Here is an 18,180-nt window from a genome sequence, read left to right as displayed (position 1 = left end):
TGCTCTATGTTTGCATTTGCTTTTGTAATAGGTGGTGATCCGGTGTTATGAATAAATAAATGTGTTATTTTGAAGATGAATGCACGTTGCGGGTCGAGCCTTTTAAAGTTGGATGGATTTTAATTAGCTATGTTTTTATTGTTTATTAGCTGGAAAAAAATCACTGAAAGTGATCCCAATCATATAGTTTCTCGGTGTCATTATCGTTACAGTTGTGGTTTGGACTCCGCTGTTCTCTAATAGATAGAACGATTTTTAAAACTTTATGGTTATAGTTATTTCTAGAGTTATCATTCTATCAGAAAGACTTGAGGTTGTTGGAATAAGTGAGAACGAAAGGATACTTATATCATTTGGCGTAAGCCCCATCCTACGGTTCAGCACTCAGATGCTTGCTTGAACTGTCAGATCCTGCTGGGGTGATGACGGCAGGGGAACGGAGCGTAACCCTGCCCAGGATGGGATCTAAACTGGTGGAGTTCGGGTGGGATGGGGGGTGAAAACACGGAAGTATGTGAACTATGAGAGGCAACTGGTATGCTTATGAAGCGGAGGCTGTATTGTGATTGGATGAGACGCCTGATAGAATGAATCCTGAGATCTTCCTGCTAGAACTACGCTTACATTTCTTGGTGTGAACTGGCTTTAATAGTTGGTTTGATTACTTTTAGTTTTTATTTATTTATTTATTCATTTAGTAATTTTCAGAGCATGACAGTGCCAATCCCCATTATGAAAAAGAGCACTGTTTGCATTTGGTAGAATTTCTCCTTTTTTGTTCCATACAAGAGAAAAAGTAATGCAGGTTTTAAATGAAATAAGGTTGAGTAAATCATGACATAATTTTCATTTTTGGGTGAACTATTCCTTTAAGTTGCTCCTTCTTTTTTGTCTCGTTTGTGTGAGTGTTTGTGTGTCTGTGCAAGAGGCTTTCTGCTCTGGTCACTACTGGCTCAAACAATTTCCTGTCTGTCCCCTTTGGGACACAAATTACTTCCATTCTGACCATCTCTTAATTGTCTTTCCTGCACCTTCCTCCATCTAACTTTCTCTTTCCTTTTTGTCTCATTTCCTCTTTCCCCATCTCTCTATTTTTATTGTATCCCACTTGAATAGGACTTTTAGTTGTTGTTTTTTCACTCTCTCATTTACAATCTCTCTCTGTCTTTTATTAAATGTAACAATTTTGGTATATTCAAGTCACTCCAGTCACAAAAATTAAAGAGGATCAATAAATCATCTCTATCATTCTAACCAGACACCCCTTCACCCTGTTTCTAAAGACAGAGTAAGTTGTTTTTACCGCCTGACCTTTAGGTCAGTCATATTTCCTGGCAGTATCTCTTTGATGAATATCTCATTTTGTTTATAGTGCTATTCTGGCAGTAAGTAAGCTTAAAATGGAAACTTAAGGGGTTTCATAAGAGAATGGATTGCCTTCAAACAAGAGGAAATAACAGGGTGCCTTGGAAATCACATTTCTGATGTTTCTAGTAAAACATTTTCTGGTACAACATTCTTCCAACTTTGAAGTATTGCTAAGTTATGAAACATGTCCACATAGATACGTTATTACTGTAAAACTTGCTCCACCTCTGAAAATAATTTACTTTTAAGCAGATGTCTTTAAGATAACACAGTTATATTGCCAGTCTAATCAGTTCCTGATGGATAAAACCAAGTCTTTTTTATATATATACTGTTTCACTTAGAAATGCATGTCACAAAGTGGGTTATGAATGTCATTTCATCCACCTAAGTTACATGAACAAGGACCATCAAGTTTGTTATGTAAGGTGGTTACATAACTTCTCATAGCCAAAAAATTAATACATTCACCATTGTGCCTAATGCTGCACCTGTTCATTTAATGATGATAAACGTTTGGACTTATTGTGCCATTGTCGAGCTATACTTTTTGCAGATATTTGAAGTTCAATTAGTAGCTCAATAGTTGTATCCTTTCCTTTTTCTCAGGATGAATTGGATCTCACAGACAAGAACAGGGAAGCCATGTTTGCTTTGCCTGCTGAGAAGAAATGGCAGATATACTGCAACAAAAAGAAGGTGAGTCCTTCACAACATAATTAATGCTTTTGTTAATTACTGATAACAGATGATTTGGGATTCTTGGATGCAATGAAATGCTGCATTTTTTCATAGACTCAGATTTGTAAACTATGTGGGTGGGTGTGTGTGTGTGTGTGTGTGTGTGTGTGTGTGTGTGTGTGTGCGCGCGCGTGCGCGCGAGAGTGAGAGTGTGCCTTTGAAATGAATGTTGGTAACAATAATTCCTTTGGAACCTCTTGCCCAGATGTCCACCACACTTATCACATACAGGCCCTCCATTCTCCTCTGGACAGCATTCCACTGAAAGCAGTGTCTGTGGTCAGCCACTTTCAGGATATTACTCCTTTTCTCCCTGATTACAGAGAGAGGGAGTAGACATTGGCTGCCTTTGGAAGCCTCACTGGAATATAGATTTAAGCAAAAGTGCTCTAGCCACTTCCAGGTCAAGTTTTATGGAAGTGCTGTTGTTTCGGAAGGGCCTGGGGAGTGAGCAGCAACCACTGTACATAAACTTTTGCAAGTCTGGTATGGCAACATTGTTTTTGTTGATCCTTACGAGTTTCCATATTGTGTCTACAAAGCATTGCTGGAGGTTCCATTCAGTGGCACGGACAGGCTTGCACCTGGAGCTCTGGACACAAGGACACTAAGGTTTGAAAAGTAGAATTATACTGTAAGTAAAGTGGAGTTGTGGCTACATCAGATGTAGTTACTCAAACAGCTTCTGGAACAAAGTTCTCAGCAGTTGATTTTCTCTCAGTGCTGCTCCTCTCAAAAATAATTTCCTCTTAGAGTAGAAAGTTTGAAAAGAAGAGAAAAAAAATCCCTCAAACCATATCCAGGAAATGGGAACCAGAACCAAGCAACAGATGGCACGGAAAAAAGTTATGGGACTTAACAAAAAGCTCATTCATGTCTGGCGTAATGAAGAATTGCTCTAGAAGCCAAACACATGGCCTGTTTAAAATGCATAGCAATGTAAACAGAACAAGTAATGCTGTGTGTTCAGAGAAACTGTGAATGAGAATGAGTCAAGAGGGAAAAGTTATCAACACAGTCTTAAAAACAGATTTAATCTTATGATAAGGTCAAATAATTTTTTTTGTTGTTGTTGAGTTGGACTGGTTACCTGAACCTGCTGAAATCACCAGCTTTTTTCTAGTTTTTTTTTTTTTTTTTTGGCTCAAGATGGTGCCGAGTATGGCTGCTGCATTGCGAGCTCCGACACAACACTGCAGTTTTTTGTTTGTTTTGTTCACAATTCTATGTTTTTTTGTCTTGGATGTTGTCTGCCTTACTGTCTATGACAGACAAACACTTTTGGACATTGGTTCTGCAATAGCACACCGAAAACCGGACTTTAAATTCCTCAATGCTGACCTGCTGTTTACAAACACGCCAGCGGAGCCCTTTGTCTGGGCAGCCCGGCCACAGAAGGAAAAAGGGAAATAGAGCCAGCATTCTCATCAGAGTAAGACGTCATGCAAATCGACCCCCGCTACACAGTATTCTACTGGCAAATGTTCAGTCTCTGGAAAACAAGCTCTGCGAGCTGAGAGCGCAGATCTCTTTCCAACGAGAGATGAGGGACTGCTGCATTATCTGCCTAACAGAAACTTGGATGTCTGCTGAGATTCCAGTTTCAGCCATCGCACCCGTGGGGTTCTCCGTGCACCGAGCGGACAGAGTGAAAGACGTCTCAGGTAAAAGCAGAGGTGGTGGTGTATGTTTTATAATCAACAAATCCTGGTGTGATCAGAGGAACGTACATTCTATCAAGTCTTTCTGCTCTCCTGATCTGGAATTTCTCATGCTTCTGTGTCGACCATTCTGGTTACCAAGGGAATTCACAGCGGTCATTATCACAGCTGTGTACATCCACCCCACAAGCCGACACAGACCGGACACTCAAGGAACTGTACGGGATTATAAGCCAGCAGGAAACCGTGCAGCCTGAGGCCACGTTCATTGTGACCGGGGACTTAAACAAAGCCAATTTTAAATCAATCGCACCAAAATACCACCAACACATCAGTTTCAACACATGAGGGGACCGGGTTTTGGACCATTGCTACTCTCCCTTCCGGGATGGCTACAAATCCCTCCCCCGCCCACCATTTGGCAAATCAGACCACTCTTCCATTCTGCTTCTGCCCGCTTACAGGCAGAAACTGAACCAGGAAGCACCAACCCTCAGAACGATCCAGTGCTGGTCGGACCAATCAGACTCCACGCTACAAGACTGTTTTGATCACGCGGACTGGGAGATGTTCCGGTCCGCTTCTGATGACGACATCGAGGTGTACGCTGATAGCGTAACGTGTTTCATCAGAAAGTGCGTAGAGGATGTTGTTCCGACCAAAACAATATGGATCTACCCCAACCAGAAGCCGTGGATAAATAGCGATGTTCGCGCTGCACTTGATGCGCGGACCTCCGCTTTTAATTCGGGGAATGTGGAGGAGCATAAACAAGCCAGTTATGCCCTCTGCAAAACTATCAGAGCAGCCAAATGCCAACAAGATTGAAGGACAGTTTAACACCACCAACTCTAGAAGCATGTGACAGGGAATTAATATCATCACAGACTTTAAAGGGAATACAAACTCCACCATGAACACCGCTGCCTCTCTCCCGGATGAGCTAAATAATTTTTATGCTCGTTTCGAGGGAAATAACACCGCCCTTGCGGAGAGAGCTCTCGCGGCTGAAGCTACAGAGGTTAGTTCACTCTCCGTCTCTGTAGCAGATGTAACCCGATCCTTCCAACGGGTGACTATCCGTAAAGCCGCCGGTCCAGACGGCATTCCGGGCCGCGTCATCAGAGTGTGCGCGAACCAACTGGCTGGTGTTTTTAACGGACATTTTCAACCTTTCCCTCTCCTTGTCTGTGGTCCCCACATGCTTTAAAACATCCACCATTGTGCCTGTTCCAAAGCAATCCAAAATCACTTGCTTAAATGACTGGCATCCTGTTAGTCTGACCCCCATCATCAGCAAATGCTTTGAGAGACTAATCAGAGATTACATCTGCTCTGTGCTGCCTCCATCACTGGACCCATTGCAGTTTGCTTACCGCAACAGCCGCTCCACTGATGATGCCATTGCATCTACAATACACACTGCTCTCTCCCACCTGGAAAAAAGGAACACTTATGTGAGAATGCTGTTTGTAGACTACAGCTCAGCATTCAACACCATAGTGCCCTCCAAGCTTTATGTGAATCTCCGGGCTCTGGGCTTAAACAGCTCGCTGTGCAGCTGGATCCTGGACTTCCTGTCAAGCAGACACCAGGTGGTTAGAATGGGCAGCAACATCTCATCACTGACCCTCAACACTGGAGCCCCGCAGGGCTGTGTTCTCAGCCCACTCCTGTATTCCCTGTACACACATGACTGTGTGGTAACACATAGCTCCAATGCCATCATTAAGTTTGCTGATGATATGACGGTGGTAGGTCTGATCACTGACAATGATGAAATGGCCTACAGAGAGGAGGTGCTCACTCTGACACGCTGGTGTCAAGAGCACAACCTCTCCCTCAATGTCAGCAAGACAAAGGAGCTTGTGGTGGACTTCAGGAGAAAAGACAGAGAACACAGTCCCATCACCATCAATGGAGCACAAGTGGAGAGTCAGCAGCTTCAGGTTCCTCGGTGTCCACATCACTGAGGAGCTCACATGGTCCATCCACACTGAGGTCGTTGTGAAGAAGGCTCATCAGCGCCTCTTCTTCCTGAGACGGCTGAGGAAGTTTGGAATGAACCGCCACATCCTCACATGGTTCTACACCAGCACTGTAGAGAGCATCCTGACTGGCTGCATCACTGCCTGGTACAGCAATAGCACCACCCACAACCGCAAAGCCCTGCAAAGTGTGGTGCGGACTGCCAGACACATCATCGGAGGTGAGCTTCCCTCCCTCCAGGACATATATACCAGGCGGTGTGTGAAAAAAGCTCAGAGGATCATCAGAGACTCCAGCCACCCAAGCCATGGGCTGTTCTCACTGCTACCATCAGGCAGGCGGTATCGCAGCATCAGGACCCACACCAGCCGACTTCATGACAGCTTCTTCCCCCAAGCAATCAGACTTCTGAACTCTTGATCTGTCACGATCAGTATACATCAGCACTGCACTTTATTAATCATATTATCTCACACTGGACTGTCTTAATTATATTCTCTCTTAACAACACACTGGCAGCTGACAATCATCCGACAGCCTGAATGTCAATACAGTACAATACAACCTACTGTATATTTTAAATATACTATTTTTATTGTATAATGTGTATTCTATATTGTGTGTATGTGTATTCTATATTGTGTGTATTGTATACTGTACAATATTCTATATTGTGTGTATTGTATACTGTATATTGTATATTATTATTTGTATATTGTGTTGTGTGTAATTATGTGTATAAATTGGTATATGTCTCATCACTGTCATGACTGCTATGTTGCTCGGAACTGCACCCAAGACTTTCACCCACTATTGCACTTGTGTATATGGTTGTGTGACAATAAAAGTGAAGTGAAGTTAGTGCTGTTTTGGTGGTGGAACAAAAATGCAGGTCTTGCCACAACTTGCCTAAAACCACTTGTGACTATGCAGCCAAAGGGTCATGTATTCTGATTCTTAATTTGTGTAACTTAGTCATAACATAGCAATCATAGGATGGTTCCAATTAACAAAAACAACCTTACATGCATTCCAGCATAGAAGAAAACATCTTGTGGCTCCTGGTCAGGCATTGCATAAGATGGCCTATCTTGGCATGGTAAAGGTTTGTGCTGAAGACCTTGTATTGAATGTTCCAAGCACCAATGTAATGAATTATGAATTACTTGATGATCTGCTGACCTGTATTAACAGAGGTACACAGACATTCCTTATGCCATTATTGTTTTGCTGTTCGCCACACTAGCAGACTCCAAACAACAAAATTTTGGCCGAGGGTGTCACACATGCGGACTGTTTTGCTGAGATCTTGCTCTCTTCAGTCGGCAGTATGACACACTTGCCGATAAAAAAAAAAATATACCAACTCACCTCAACTCTCTCTCTCTCTATGATTCCCTGTCATGTGGAGCATACCGTAATAACAACAGGAGTACCTTGTGGCAGAGTGGAGAACAGTGTTGAATGACTAATTGAGGTTTTAAATTAGAAAAGAGTTTGACACCACCCTGTGGTTAACAGGGAAATACTAACTCAATCACAAATAGAAAGGGCACACAGGTTCGTAGTTCCAAAACAAAAGGGCAAGAGACGTGGATATAAATCTACAAAAAAAGTTCTATTATCACCAACAGATAAAATCAGAAAGGCACTGACCACTCACTCAATCATTTAAAAGTGTATTAAAATTATGAGCACAGGCAATCAGCTGCGTGGATTGTTATAGGCTTCACACACACTCAAAAGAATGGAACAACATATGCTTGCGGAGGGCTGAGGCTTAAGCCTTATTTATACTTTTTTCGTTTCCTAGGTGAATGGAGCCAGCGTTTATACTACATGCAATGTTGTTTTAAAATTAGTTTGTTTAGGGTGATGCCACAGGTTTTAACTTACTGTTCCAGCCACAAGTAAAACCAGTAATGCAGATTTTTCTCTCCGTGGAACGCCACTTTTAGTGCTGTGACGCTTCTTTGCTTTATTAAACTTGTCATGGCCCCTTTCACTTTTAAAAACTCTAATCTCTCTCTACTCATTTGTTGTGGCCTCATTGTCTTTGTCAAAGTTCTGTTGCAAATCATGTAAAAAAGTATACTTTTGCACAATCTCTGAGAGACAGACTTTAAAGTTATTCATTTAAATGACAGTAACCTAGGAAACAACTCTTCAGCTGTCACGCACAATTGTAAATAAAAAAACATCACGTCCAAACCACACCCACATTACTTTTAACCAATCATCAACTCTCTTGACCAGCCGAGTTCTCCTAGGTCAAGAATTTCGGAGATGTGCATGAACAGGATAAATATCACCAAACAAACACACTGGCAGAACAAAACCATCACTGCATTTCGTCATCATTTGTAGGCGAACTAAACGAAGCCTATTCACCCAGTAAGTATAAATTAGCCTTTACCAGAAGCTGGTAGGCTAGCCGAGCGCAGCGATCACTCTATAAAAAGACACTTCACCCACAGATGTACACAGGTGAATCAGTTGTGAATACACAGCACTCAGCACGTGACAGGGGCACCACCACCATTTAGTGGGGAAAGGCTTGCCCCCAACACTGGGCCCTCAGCTCCTGTGAAAAGACAAAAGAGAAAATTAAAATCAAATCATCATAATAGACCAACAAATCAAAAAGACAAAAACTCTGGCCACCATTAATATGACAGAACTAACAAACTCAAAAAAGGGGTTTAACCCACACAAAACTAAATATACAGTATGTGTGAAGAGCAGGGGAGAGGGAGAGAGCTGATGAAAAATCACCCTGCTAAGATCAACTTCACACAAACAATAACAAAATAAAATGGTTTCAATCAGAACAAAATAACATGGTTTCCAAACTCATGACAATATCACTGGCTTAAGACATACACATACAGAGATAATGATCTCACTTATCTCTGTGAGTCCCAAACAGCACTTTCAGAGCCAACGATAGTTTTAAATGGAAACATACCAAAAACCAAAACGGGGCATAAACAAACAAAACAAAGATGAAACAAAACAAAAATAAAAACAAAACAGCAGGGTCGGATGTTCAGCCCTGTAGCTTCAATGCAGACAGATGCATTCCTGTGAGCAGTTTATTTAACCTATAAAAAGTACAAACAATTATAAAAAGCTAAAAACATTAAACCCGCACGTGTTTTAATCACCATCGTATTTAATGATTTCACGTACTGAAAATGTTTGGAGCTACAGCCATAAATACGGCCGCTAATACACAGACGGCAAATGGAACAGGCAGACTGGAGGAAGGCCGCAGTCGGCCAGTGAAACTCGATATGAGCTTCACACAAACAACCTCTATCACATACAGAGAAACTAATATTAGCTCCGGGTACCAGAGCGAAGCAGTTAGCCTAACATCCAACAACAACACGTACGTTTGGAGCGGAAGTGTCACATACTGGAAAGGGGCGGTCATTAGACTGTGACGCTTGTCTAGGTGGCAGGTAGCCACCCTAATATACAACACGAACGCACAATGATAGGTGGGGGCATGATACAATAAAACAGACAAAAGCGCTTTTCTTGTCCACACTTTATAACGCAGGTCACATTAGTTAAAATATATATGATGCATAAAACGAAAGGTCATCGTTAAACTCATAACAGACAGCAGTATATCTCACTACATGAGCATAATTGTAATAGAGTGATTTAGGGCTTTTTCAGACATGTAGCTTGCATGATTTGTTCCAAAACAAGGGCTAAAATAGTTACAATTTTGCATTTTCTTCATGGTTCGGTTCGCTTTCACAAGGTTATATTTGAAAACAGACCAAAACTGTAAAATGTCCGCTGTAGAAATATAATATATAAACTTAAGTCAGGCTTGCCTTCAGATGAGCTTTTTGAGCTTTTTGTTTTTATCAAAATGGATATTGCTTTTGAAGAGTATCATAATATTGAGACTGGAGAACCAGCTACTCTCTGAGTGTTCCATAATATCCTAATTAATTTGAAACTTTGACTAGAAATCTTAGGGTAGAATTTAACTTTAGAGACAGTTAGATGTGTAAAAAACTCAATGTAAAATCAAGAAGATACTTTTTTGTACTGAAAATTGGATCTTTAATTGATTGGATAGCAGGGTAAAGGAGAAGATAACATGTTGAGATTTTGAATTCAGAAAAGATGTTTGTTTGGACATAAAAACAGGGCCAGTTACTGCCCTGGCTTTTGGACAGGTAGCAATTTGTGAGCTAATGTGATTTTAGCCGGACAGATTCTGGAGAGGCAAGCTGTTATTGAAGACAGAGCCTTGTTTGGCCCACAAATACAACTTAGTCCTCATGTCACATAACATTGTTTATCTTGTGCAGACTGAATAAGTTTAAGGTTTCAGAATTAGGTTTATTTGACAAGTTAAACATACAAGGAATTTGCCTTTATAAATGCTGAAAATTTTGAAAATCCACAAGCAGAAGTTAAGAAATGTAGACAAACTCTGTTCCAAAGCCTAGTGAACATAATCTTCTTTCCAATGTAGCATCACAACTGAGTGAAACCTCATATACAACTGATTTTGAACACAGGCACACCACACTCCTTACAATACAATAATACCCAAGTAAGGTAAAAGTCTTTTGGAATCAACTGCCAGTCGAGTTAACGTATCCACTTTGTATGCATTATTATTTTTCCTAATAATCCAGGTGTGTAAAAACTAGAACAGCAGATAGTGTACTAGTCCAATGTTCCAAGGAAAATACCTGCTCTGAGTAATAAGGAACAGTTTTTTTTTGTTTGTTTTTTTTTTTGTCTTGGCTTCAAAAGAAAAAAAAAAAAAACTCTTTCAGCATACTCCAGTGAAACCAGCTTGTCTGCAAAACTGAGCAATTTAAATGTTACACAAAGGGCGAGACGCAAGTTGATTGGCTACCCAATTACATGTCAAAGGACCAATCAGCTTACATCATGCAAGCTAATTGGCTAAGCATGTCACATGCGAGTGAACCGATTTACTAACAAAATAACAAGCTCAAAGAACCTATCAGCTTGTGCCACATGGAGTTTCATAGCTGAACTTTGGTCATGAATGTGACCTTTGCTAATAGTCTTGTACAAGGGCCCTTTGTGATTTTTAATTTAATTTAATTTTTTTACTTTCGTTTGGAATGGCCCATCGATTGTTGTCCTCTTTCCACAGTGCCCTTCAAGGGCGCAAAAATGCAGTTTGTAAAAATGTCCATAGTCACCGCTTTTGAGGACAGTTAAGTTTGTTACACGTCACATTAGTCGTTTATGTGTAAGGTTAAACAATGCCTGCCCTTTTCAAATATATTTGGATCCCTGTATCATCACATTTAAAATTTGATAGCTGGGCCTTCAAAAAAAGTCTTTGAGTTCAGCCAACAATCCTCCAAATCTCCAAATCATAAACACGCATGAGCACACTCAGAAAGATGAAACGATGTTTAAACAAAACCACAGAAATCAAAGAGATGGGGAAAACATTTTGTAAGCGCACAAGCCCAGGGTCACCCTGGCCATGACAGGGATTGAATTTCACTCCCCAAGAATGTGCTACTATATTGAAGGTGGCCAAACCCCACTGCAGTTCAGCTTGTGCTGAGACATGAAAGCAAAACGTGTTCTCCAGAATCCACAACACACTTCTTCTCAGACGGGGAAACCCAGTATACTGTGTATTAATATGTGTAGTGTGGGGTCATGGAAGGGACACTCATTATAACTGACATGCAACCATTTTTCGAACATTCATAACTCTTTCAGAATCAAACTGTAAACTTTTACTTTTATAACATTAGATTATGTTTTTGGAGGGAATTTGACATTTATGAGAGAAACCAACTTATAAATTCATGGAATGAAATTACAGTTGGTCTCAGAATCAGAATGAGCTTTATTGCCAGGTGTTCTCACATACATAAGGAGGGGTCTTTTTTTGGGGTGATAGGAGAAACAAGTGCACACAAACATTACAGTGAGACACAGAATATAAAACAAGGTAAGAGTATAAATAGACATACAAATAATAAGACATATAACATAGAATGGCATATGTACATGTGCAAGTGGTAATGTATGTGCAAGGTAGGGGTATGTACAGTTATTTAATTAAATATGTGAATTTACATATTTACATGAGATATTTATTGACATTATTGCACTATGGGGGAGTCCTGCAGGCAGTTTAATTGTTCATGTGGAAAATGGCCTGAGGGTCTCTTTTAATCATTCAAGAATGATGCTTTCTGTAAATGCTGTTAGCAGACAAAATCACATCCAGATAGAGCCTTACAACCAAAGGCATAATTTTCACTATTGTTAACACCCACACCTTTCGCTCCTCTTTTTCATTAACTTAGGGGTATTTACAGAATGTATGCTATTTTATTAGCTATTTAATATCATGAAAAAAGAAAGCTCTGGAAAAAAGATGTTTAAATCTCTGAGCTGGTACCCTGAATGTTGTAGGTTTGAACCCCTTGAGCAGCGTCCTTAACCTCAGGTTACCCTGATAGGACTGTCCATGAGGGAGTGTTCTTTGTTCAATAAGTTAAGTTCTTTCAACAGCCACTTGGTATTGCTATAATGTCCTGCTGTCGATTACCACAGACAATAATTCCTCTTAGTTTGTAAAAACAAACAAAAATGTAATGTAATTTAATGTAATGTGCTTACAGTGGAAGTCTATAGGTCAAGGCATTCCAGAGGACGTTAATAGCAGAAATTACTTATATTAGTACATCCGTACAAAAAGTATTATTTAAGCTGTAACGTCTAAATCACCCTTGCAGCAGTGGGACTACTGTTCTAGACGAATGATACATAGCTTCTAGTTAGGCATTACTGACTTAGTTTGTGTTAGTGAGTTTGCTGCATGAACCTTGGGGATAGCTACTTTTTCTGGTTTCTAGCAAGGATAGTGCAAAAGTTACAGAGTTTAGCATATTTATACAGTCATGACAGGAGTTACCAGAAAGAATAACACTGATGGTAAGTAATTGTATTAAACTAGTCCTATGTGAACACGTATAATGATTAAGCCTTGTGGCAGTACTTTTGAAACAGTGTGTAATTTAACTTTTATTCCACTGCAATGTGTTGCCCTATAGACTTCCAGTGCAGGCACATTACTTTATACATGTTTTTCTTGTTTTTAAGGGGCAAATCGACAGTCGATAGTGCTTATATTGTACTGAACCCAGGACATTCCTTCTTGTCAGAAGTTCTGTGTTCTATAACAATATTGTGTGAAAGTCATGTAAGCAATTTGCACTGGCCCTGGTTGTTTGCAGATAATTAAAACAAAAGATTGAATGAAGTAATAGAAAATGAATCCATTTGTGTTTCACTTTTAAGGCCTTGTCTCATTGTAGTTGTTCTACTCTAAACTATATTTGACCCACACCTGGACTCTGCTGGCCAAAATCATGGGGCCATGTTTATTATTGTTACCTCCTCCTTTGCTCCTTCAATAGCGCAAATGTTGACACACAGGAGGAACAGCTCACTACTGTGCCGACTCTATTTCTTCTCGTTTGTACTAGTGAGGGAAATTTGAGTCCTGGGTAAATCTTCTGAGCAACGTGACATGTTTGAGACCACAAGTGATACACGGGGAAGAATGTGAATACTTATTAAATGGTTGTCTGGCTGCAAGGCCAGATGACATTGCTGTACAAATCGGAAAAACACATTGTAGGAAGGAACCGGGGTTCAGGCCAAGCTCTTCGGTTCCAGCATTGTTCCGCTTTGGTGTTAAACATCTAAAACCACAAGCGGAAAGGAGCGGATTGCATTTGGATCTGTATGCAAGTTATGCATCCTAGCTAGTTGTTTTGTCTGGCTTGACTCTGTTTTCTGGGTTGTTGTGCACAAAGCTGCTCTGAAGACGTCCAGATATTTATGATAATTGCCCATCCTAGACATTTCATATTTGTTGTACATGGAAGCCCGTTCAGTATGAAATTTACAAAGGTGAAAAGGTAAAAATAATTCAGCAAGATACAAACAAACAGCTGAGTTGTAGATACAAGTGAATTATAAAATAATGTAAAGAACTGTATTATATGAATTGGGAGCCAATCAAAACAGAATACAAACCTAGACTTAGGAAAGGTTGCAGAGAAGTATAACTAACTGTACCTGTAACTAAATAACCAATATAAGATATGCCGAGATTGGTGACTTGAGATTTGTGACTTTTTAGACCATGTGTGTTAGCCTTGTGTGTTAGCCATATACATGTTTTCTTTGAAAATGGACCAAATATTATAATTATTAATTTTCCACGCATGGGCATGTAAAAGGAGCATGGCAAAAGCCAGTAGCAAAACATGGTTCATAACTGTAATGTAAACCAAAGCCTATTGGCTATTTTCAAACAGGGACAAGCCCTCTGATAAGTCCCGCACCAGCCTTCTGTTTCAACAGGAAATCGTCAACACAGGAAAGAAAACTGCTCATCTAGCCATTCCATGGGGTCTTTAATAACAGATAAGCAACTGAACTGTATCGATTGACCTGTGGTGATAAAACGAAAACATTTGAACTTAAAACACAACCAGAAAATCATGCATAAGTAGTGAGAAGATAACAGAGGTGTTTTGGCTTATCACAGACCTCAGGCTTTAAAGCACCATTCTATTTCTTTACAGATTGTCAGTCTGTTCTATAAACACTGATCTAGTCTCTTCACTTGTTTGGTGATAAACAATTTCACTTGTCATGGCCTGGTTAATATGTCAGAATTTCACATGTGCCAAGCAATAGCCATCAGATCACTGTGCCTGAGGGATGGGGAAAAATGGCTTAAAGGAATATTCCAGGGTCAAAACAAGTTAAGCTCGGTCGACAGCATTTGTGGCATAATAATGATTTCCATAAATATTTATTTTGACTTGCCCCTCCTTTTCTTAAAAAAAAAACCATACATCTGGGTTACAGTGTGGCAGTTACAATGGAAGTGAATGGGGGCCAATTTTTTTTACATTAAAATACTCACATTTTCAAAAGAATGGCCACAAGACATGAACATCATGCGTGTAAACATGATTTTAGAGTGATAAAATCACTTACTAACCTTTTCTGTGTAGAAATATAGCCAATTTTACAACTGTGTTGCCATGACAATGTAATGTCAACAAACCTTAAACCCCTAAAATTGCTTAATTATACAGAAGAATGTGTTTTTATAAAAAACTTAATAAACCTTATAGAAAAATTCTAAGCTTTACATTTCTGCATTTAAACTCTCCAAAAAATTGGCCCCATTCACTTCCATTGTAAGTGTCTCACTAACTACTTTTCCATCCAAGGAGTTTTTGCAAAAAAAAGTTTTAGCGCATCAGAATAAAGCTGATGGAAATTTTCACAAGTGTCGACATAATATTTTTCCATTTAAATTCAGCGCATAAATCCTATGTCGACACGTTGGATGAACACGACACATGTCTAGCCTGTAAGCCTTATTTTATGGTAGTTTAAGTTCTTCGAGTGTCTGAAGTGGATATTGGCCAACGAGAAGACGCACTTCTTTATTACTGTATTGCAATAACAGACACAAGTTTTCAGAACAGAAAAACAAAAAGAGAAATAAAATTCAGCACGAAGGGATTAAACCAAACTGCCAAAATCTAATATACAGATTAAAACAGACATAAGTGAAAAGGGATGTGAAGGGAGTAATTAACTTAAAGGAAGAAAAAGAACAAGTGAACAGATACAGATAAAGTCCTAAATAGCAGAGCTATATGGGGTCATATACCAAAAGTTATATAAAGACACTGAAATTTGTGCACACATTCCAAGTTTTGATTTTTTTTTTTTTTTTTTTTGTTTTGGAAGAGGTGGACAGTTTAAATTCCAACATCTTGAAAAATGATTGCAGATAACACTGGCTGTTATGTATGGACTAATGCAGTGTTTCTCAAGCATTTCATGCTATTGAATGTCTATTTACACATGTAAAAGAAAAAGAAATTAGCGCAATTTCTTTTGGTTTGAAAAATTAGAAAAGAACATGAGTGATTTGTGATTTGAGCAAATTGAAGAGGAGTGTTGAGGTTTTTATGTGTCGTTCGGACACCACAGCCCCACATTTCACAAAAGATTTTCTGCAGGGACAAATTAAATTACATAATGTTAACAGATCGTCCATATTTTAATTCAAGAGTGTAATATAGGTTTACAGGCTCACTAATGCCACCAGTTCTGTTGTATTTTCCAGGTTTTCCAATAAATTTCTTCTAATAATCCCAGATACAGATGAGCTACTTCAACATTTCGACACCGTCCTCTGATATTTCCTACTATTGCAATTATGTGAAATTAAACAGTAAGCTGGCCAATTTCAATAAATTGTCCCAATACTTTCTCCATTTTACACACATGTGGGGACATCTGGGACACAGAAGTTACATAATTTGCGATATACACAAACTTCTGGATGGAAATTGCTTAAGGGCAGATTTCTTTTGCGCTATACCAAAACTTATACAAAATGTTTTAAGAATGACATCATGACACACACCATTTAATCTGTAAAAGGCCATTTGAATGGAAATGGGCAGGAGACAGCAATTTTCGCTCCAAAAATTTTTTTTTACGCATTTTCGATTTTGTCAATAACAGAACAGCACAAAAAGTGGATGGAAACTTAATTACTGTAACCTTGATTTTTTTTTTTTTTTTTTTTTTTTATTTAAAGAAATGTAGGGACATTTAAATAATTAAATAATTTTTTTGTGGTAATCAACATTATGCAATAAGTGCTGTCGATTGAGCTTGACTTGTGAACCTGGAATATTCCTTTAATTTGGTTTTAAACTTAAATGTGTACAGATTTAGTATGGGCTCTAAAAGTGTTATCAAACATTTATGAGGACAAACTACTTGACCATTTATCTTTTTTTCTTTTTTTTTCTTTTTATTTTTTTTTTTATTTTTTATGGTAGACACAGTTTAGGAGGCAAAGAAATTTATTAGGGAGAGAGGGGGAATGGGATTGGGACACAACGCGGGATGGACTTAAACATGCATCTCCCCCATAAACATCATAGCTCCATTTGTCTGAAGAATGTAGCTTAAATGCTCAGCCACATCTACAACAGATGTTGTTGCCAATCTGTTTATGTACATATGAAGTGAATATGGTAACCTTCATTATTAACGAATTATCTTTGTTTGCATCTGTACAGATATCATTGTAACATTACATATTGTTGGACTCTTTTGTAACTGTTGAATTGTAACTGTTGAAGTGCACATCCCTTACATGGCAGACTAAAAAACCTGGTGGGTTGATTGAACACTAATATTTTGCTCTGGTCTAGTGGATACTCAAGATGCCCACACACAGAAACTCTAATATTTCACAGCGCAGGCATTAAGACTGATTTTTATGCATGATGCAAAATTGAAATAGAATCTCAATGATGTAGATTGTGTTCTCTTAGGAACAAGAGGATCCCAACAAGCTCGCTACCAGCTGGCCTGACTACTACATAGACCGCATCAACTCCATGGCAGCTGTAAGTATCTTGCTCTATCACAAACGATTTTAATGATAAGACTTAAGTTTGACTCAGTTGGAGGTGGAAAAACTGTATTACATGAATTGGGAGCCAATCAAAACAGAATACAAACCTAGACTTAGGAAAGGTTGCAGAGAAGTATAACTAACTGTACCTGTAACTAAATAACCAATATAAGATAGGCCGAGATTTGTGACTTTTTAGACCATGTGTGTTAGCCTTGTGTGTGTTAGCCATATACACACATGTGGAGTGTCACAGAGATTATCTTCAGTAATCTATGACCCTTTCTACTTTGGAGACATTATGTCTGCACAGTTTGTAACAGAACTAATAATGGTGTGTTTTGTTTGGACACATTGCAATCAAAGAACCATCTGATTTTATTGAGTTCTGAACTAGTTTAATGTATCCAGTGTTTCTGATCCATTATTGTGCAGTTGTCTGGGTTGAGCCAAAATATTTTCATATTATAATACTTTTTCATTTGGTGGGTTCATGCTGGTAAAATGTCATCAGACATATTTTCGGGGACAAATGGCAAACTGTAATCATTTAAATGTTCTTTACAGTGCTGCATTATTTTATTAAACTGGCTTGCAGATGTAAACTGCCCCTGGCAACACACACTGTTTACAGGCCAACTGATTTTGCAGATGTTTTTGTTTATTGGCTTCGTTGACGGGATAATCTCTCCTCAAAGCATATTCCCAGGCAGCTTTAGAGTTTGGTAGTACATCATGTGTGCAAATTGTCTTCATTATTGTCAGTTTAACTGCTTTAGCAGTCATTAATTGGCTTTGAAAGTGACTAATTGTAACAGTTCAAGGATGGGCAAGGAGGAGGTGGGAACCGGCTGAACAGTCTACGTAAAGTATAATCATAAACTTAAAACAAAC

At 39.1% G+C, this 18,180-nt stretch overlaps 1 protein-coding gene across 6 annotated transcripts in view; it reads left to right on the top strand.

Moving 5' to 3' along the window:
• daam2 (dishevelled associated activator of morphogenesis 2) overlaps positions 1-18,180 on the top strand; it is a 311,361-nt gene that overhangs the window by 175,345 nt on the left and 117,836 nt on the right. For all 6 annotated transcript variants that reach the window (XM_051646195.1, XM_051646199.1, XM_051646198.1 and 3 more), the window contains 2 exons: positions 1,978-2,067; positions 17,204-17,278. In XM_051646195.1, the coding sequence (XP_051502155.1) occupies positions 1,978-2,067; positions 17,204-17,278 (165 nt within the window). The remainder of the gene's footprint in view (positions 1-1,977; positions 2,068-17,203; positions 17,279-18,180) is intronic.

This window comes from Myxocyprinus asiaticus, chromosome 20 (assembly GCF_019703515.2).
Source record: "Myxocyprinus asiaticus isolate MX2 ecotype Aquarium Trade chromosome 20, UBuf_Myxa_2, whole genome shotgun sequence".
Lineage (NCBI taxonomy): Eukaryota > Metazoa > Chordata > Actinopteri > Cypriniformes > Catostomidae > Myxocyprinus > Myxocyprinus asiaticus.
This window is presented reverse-complemented; position numbering and strand designations above follow the sequence as displayed.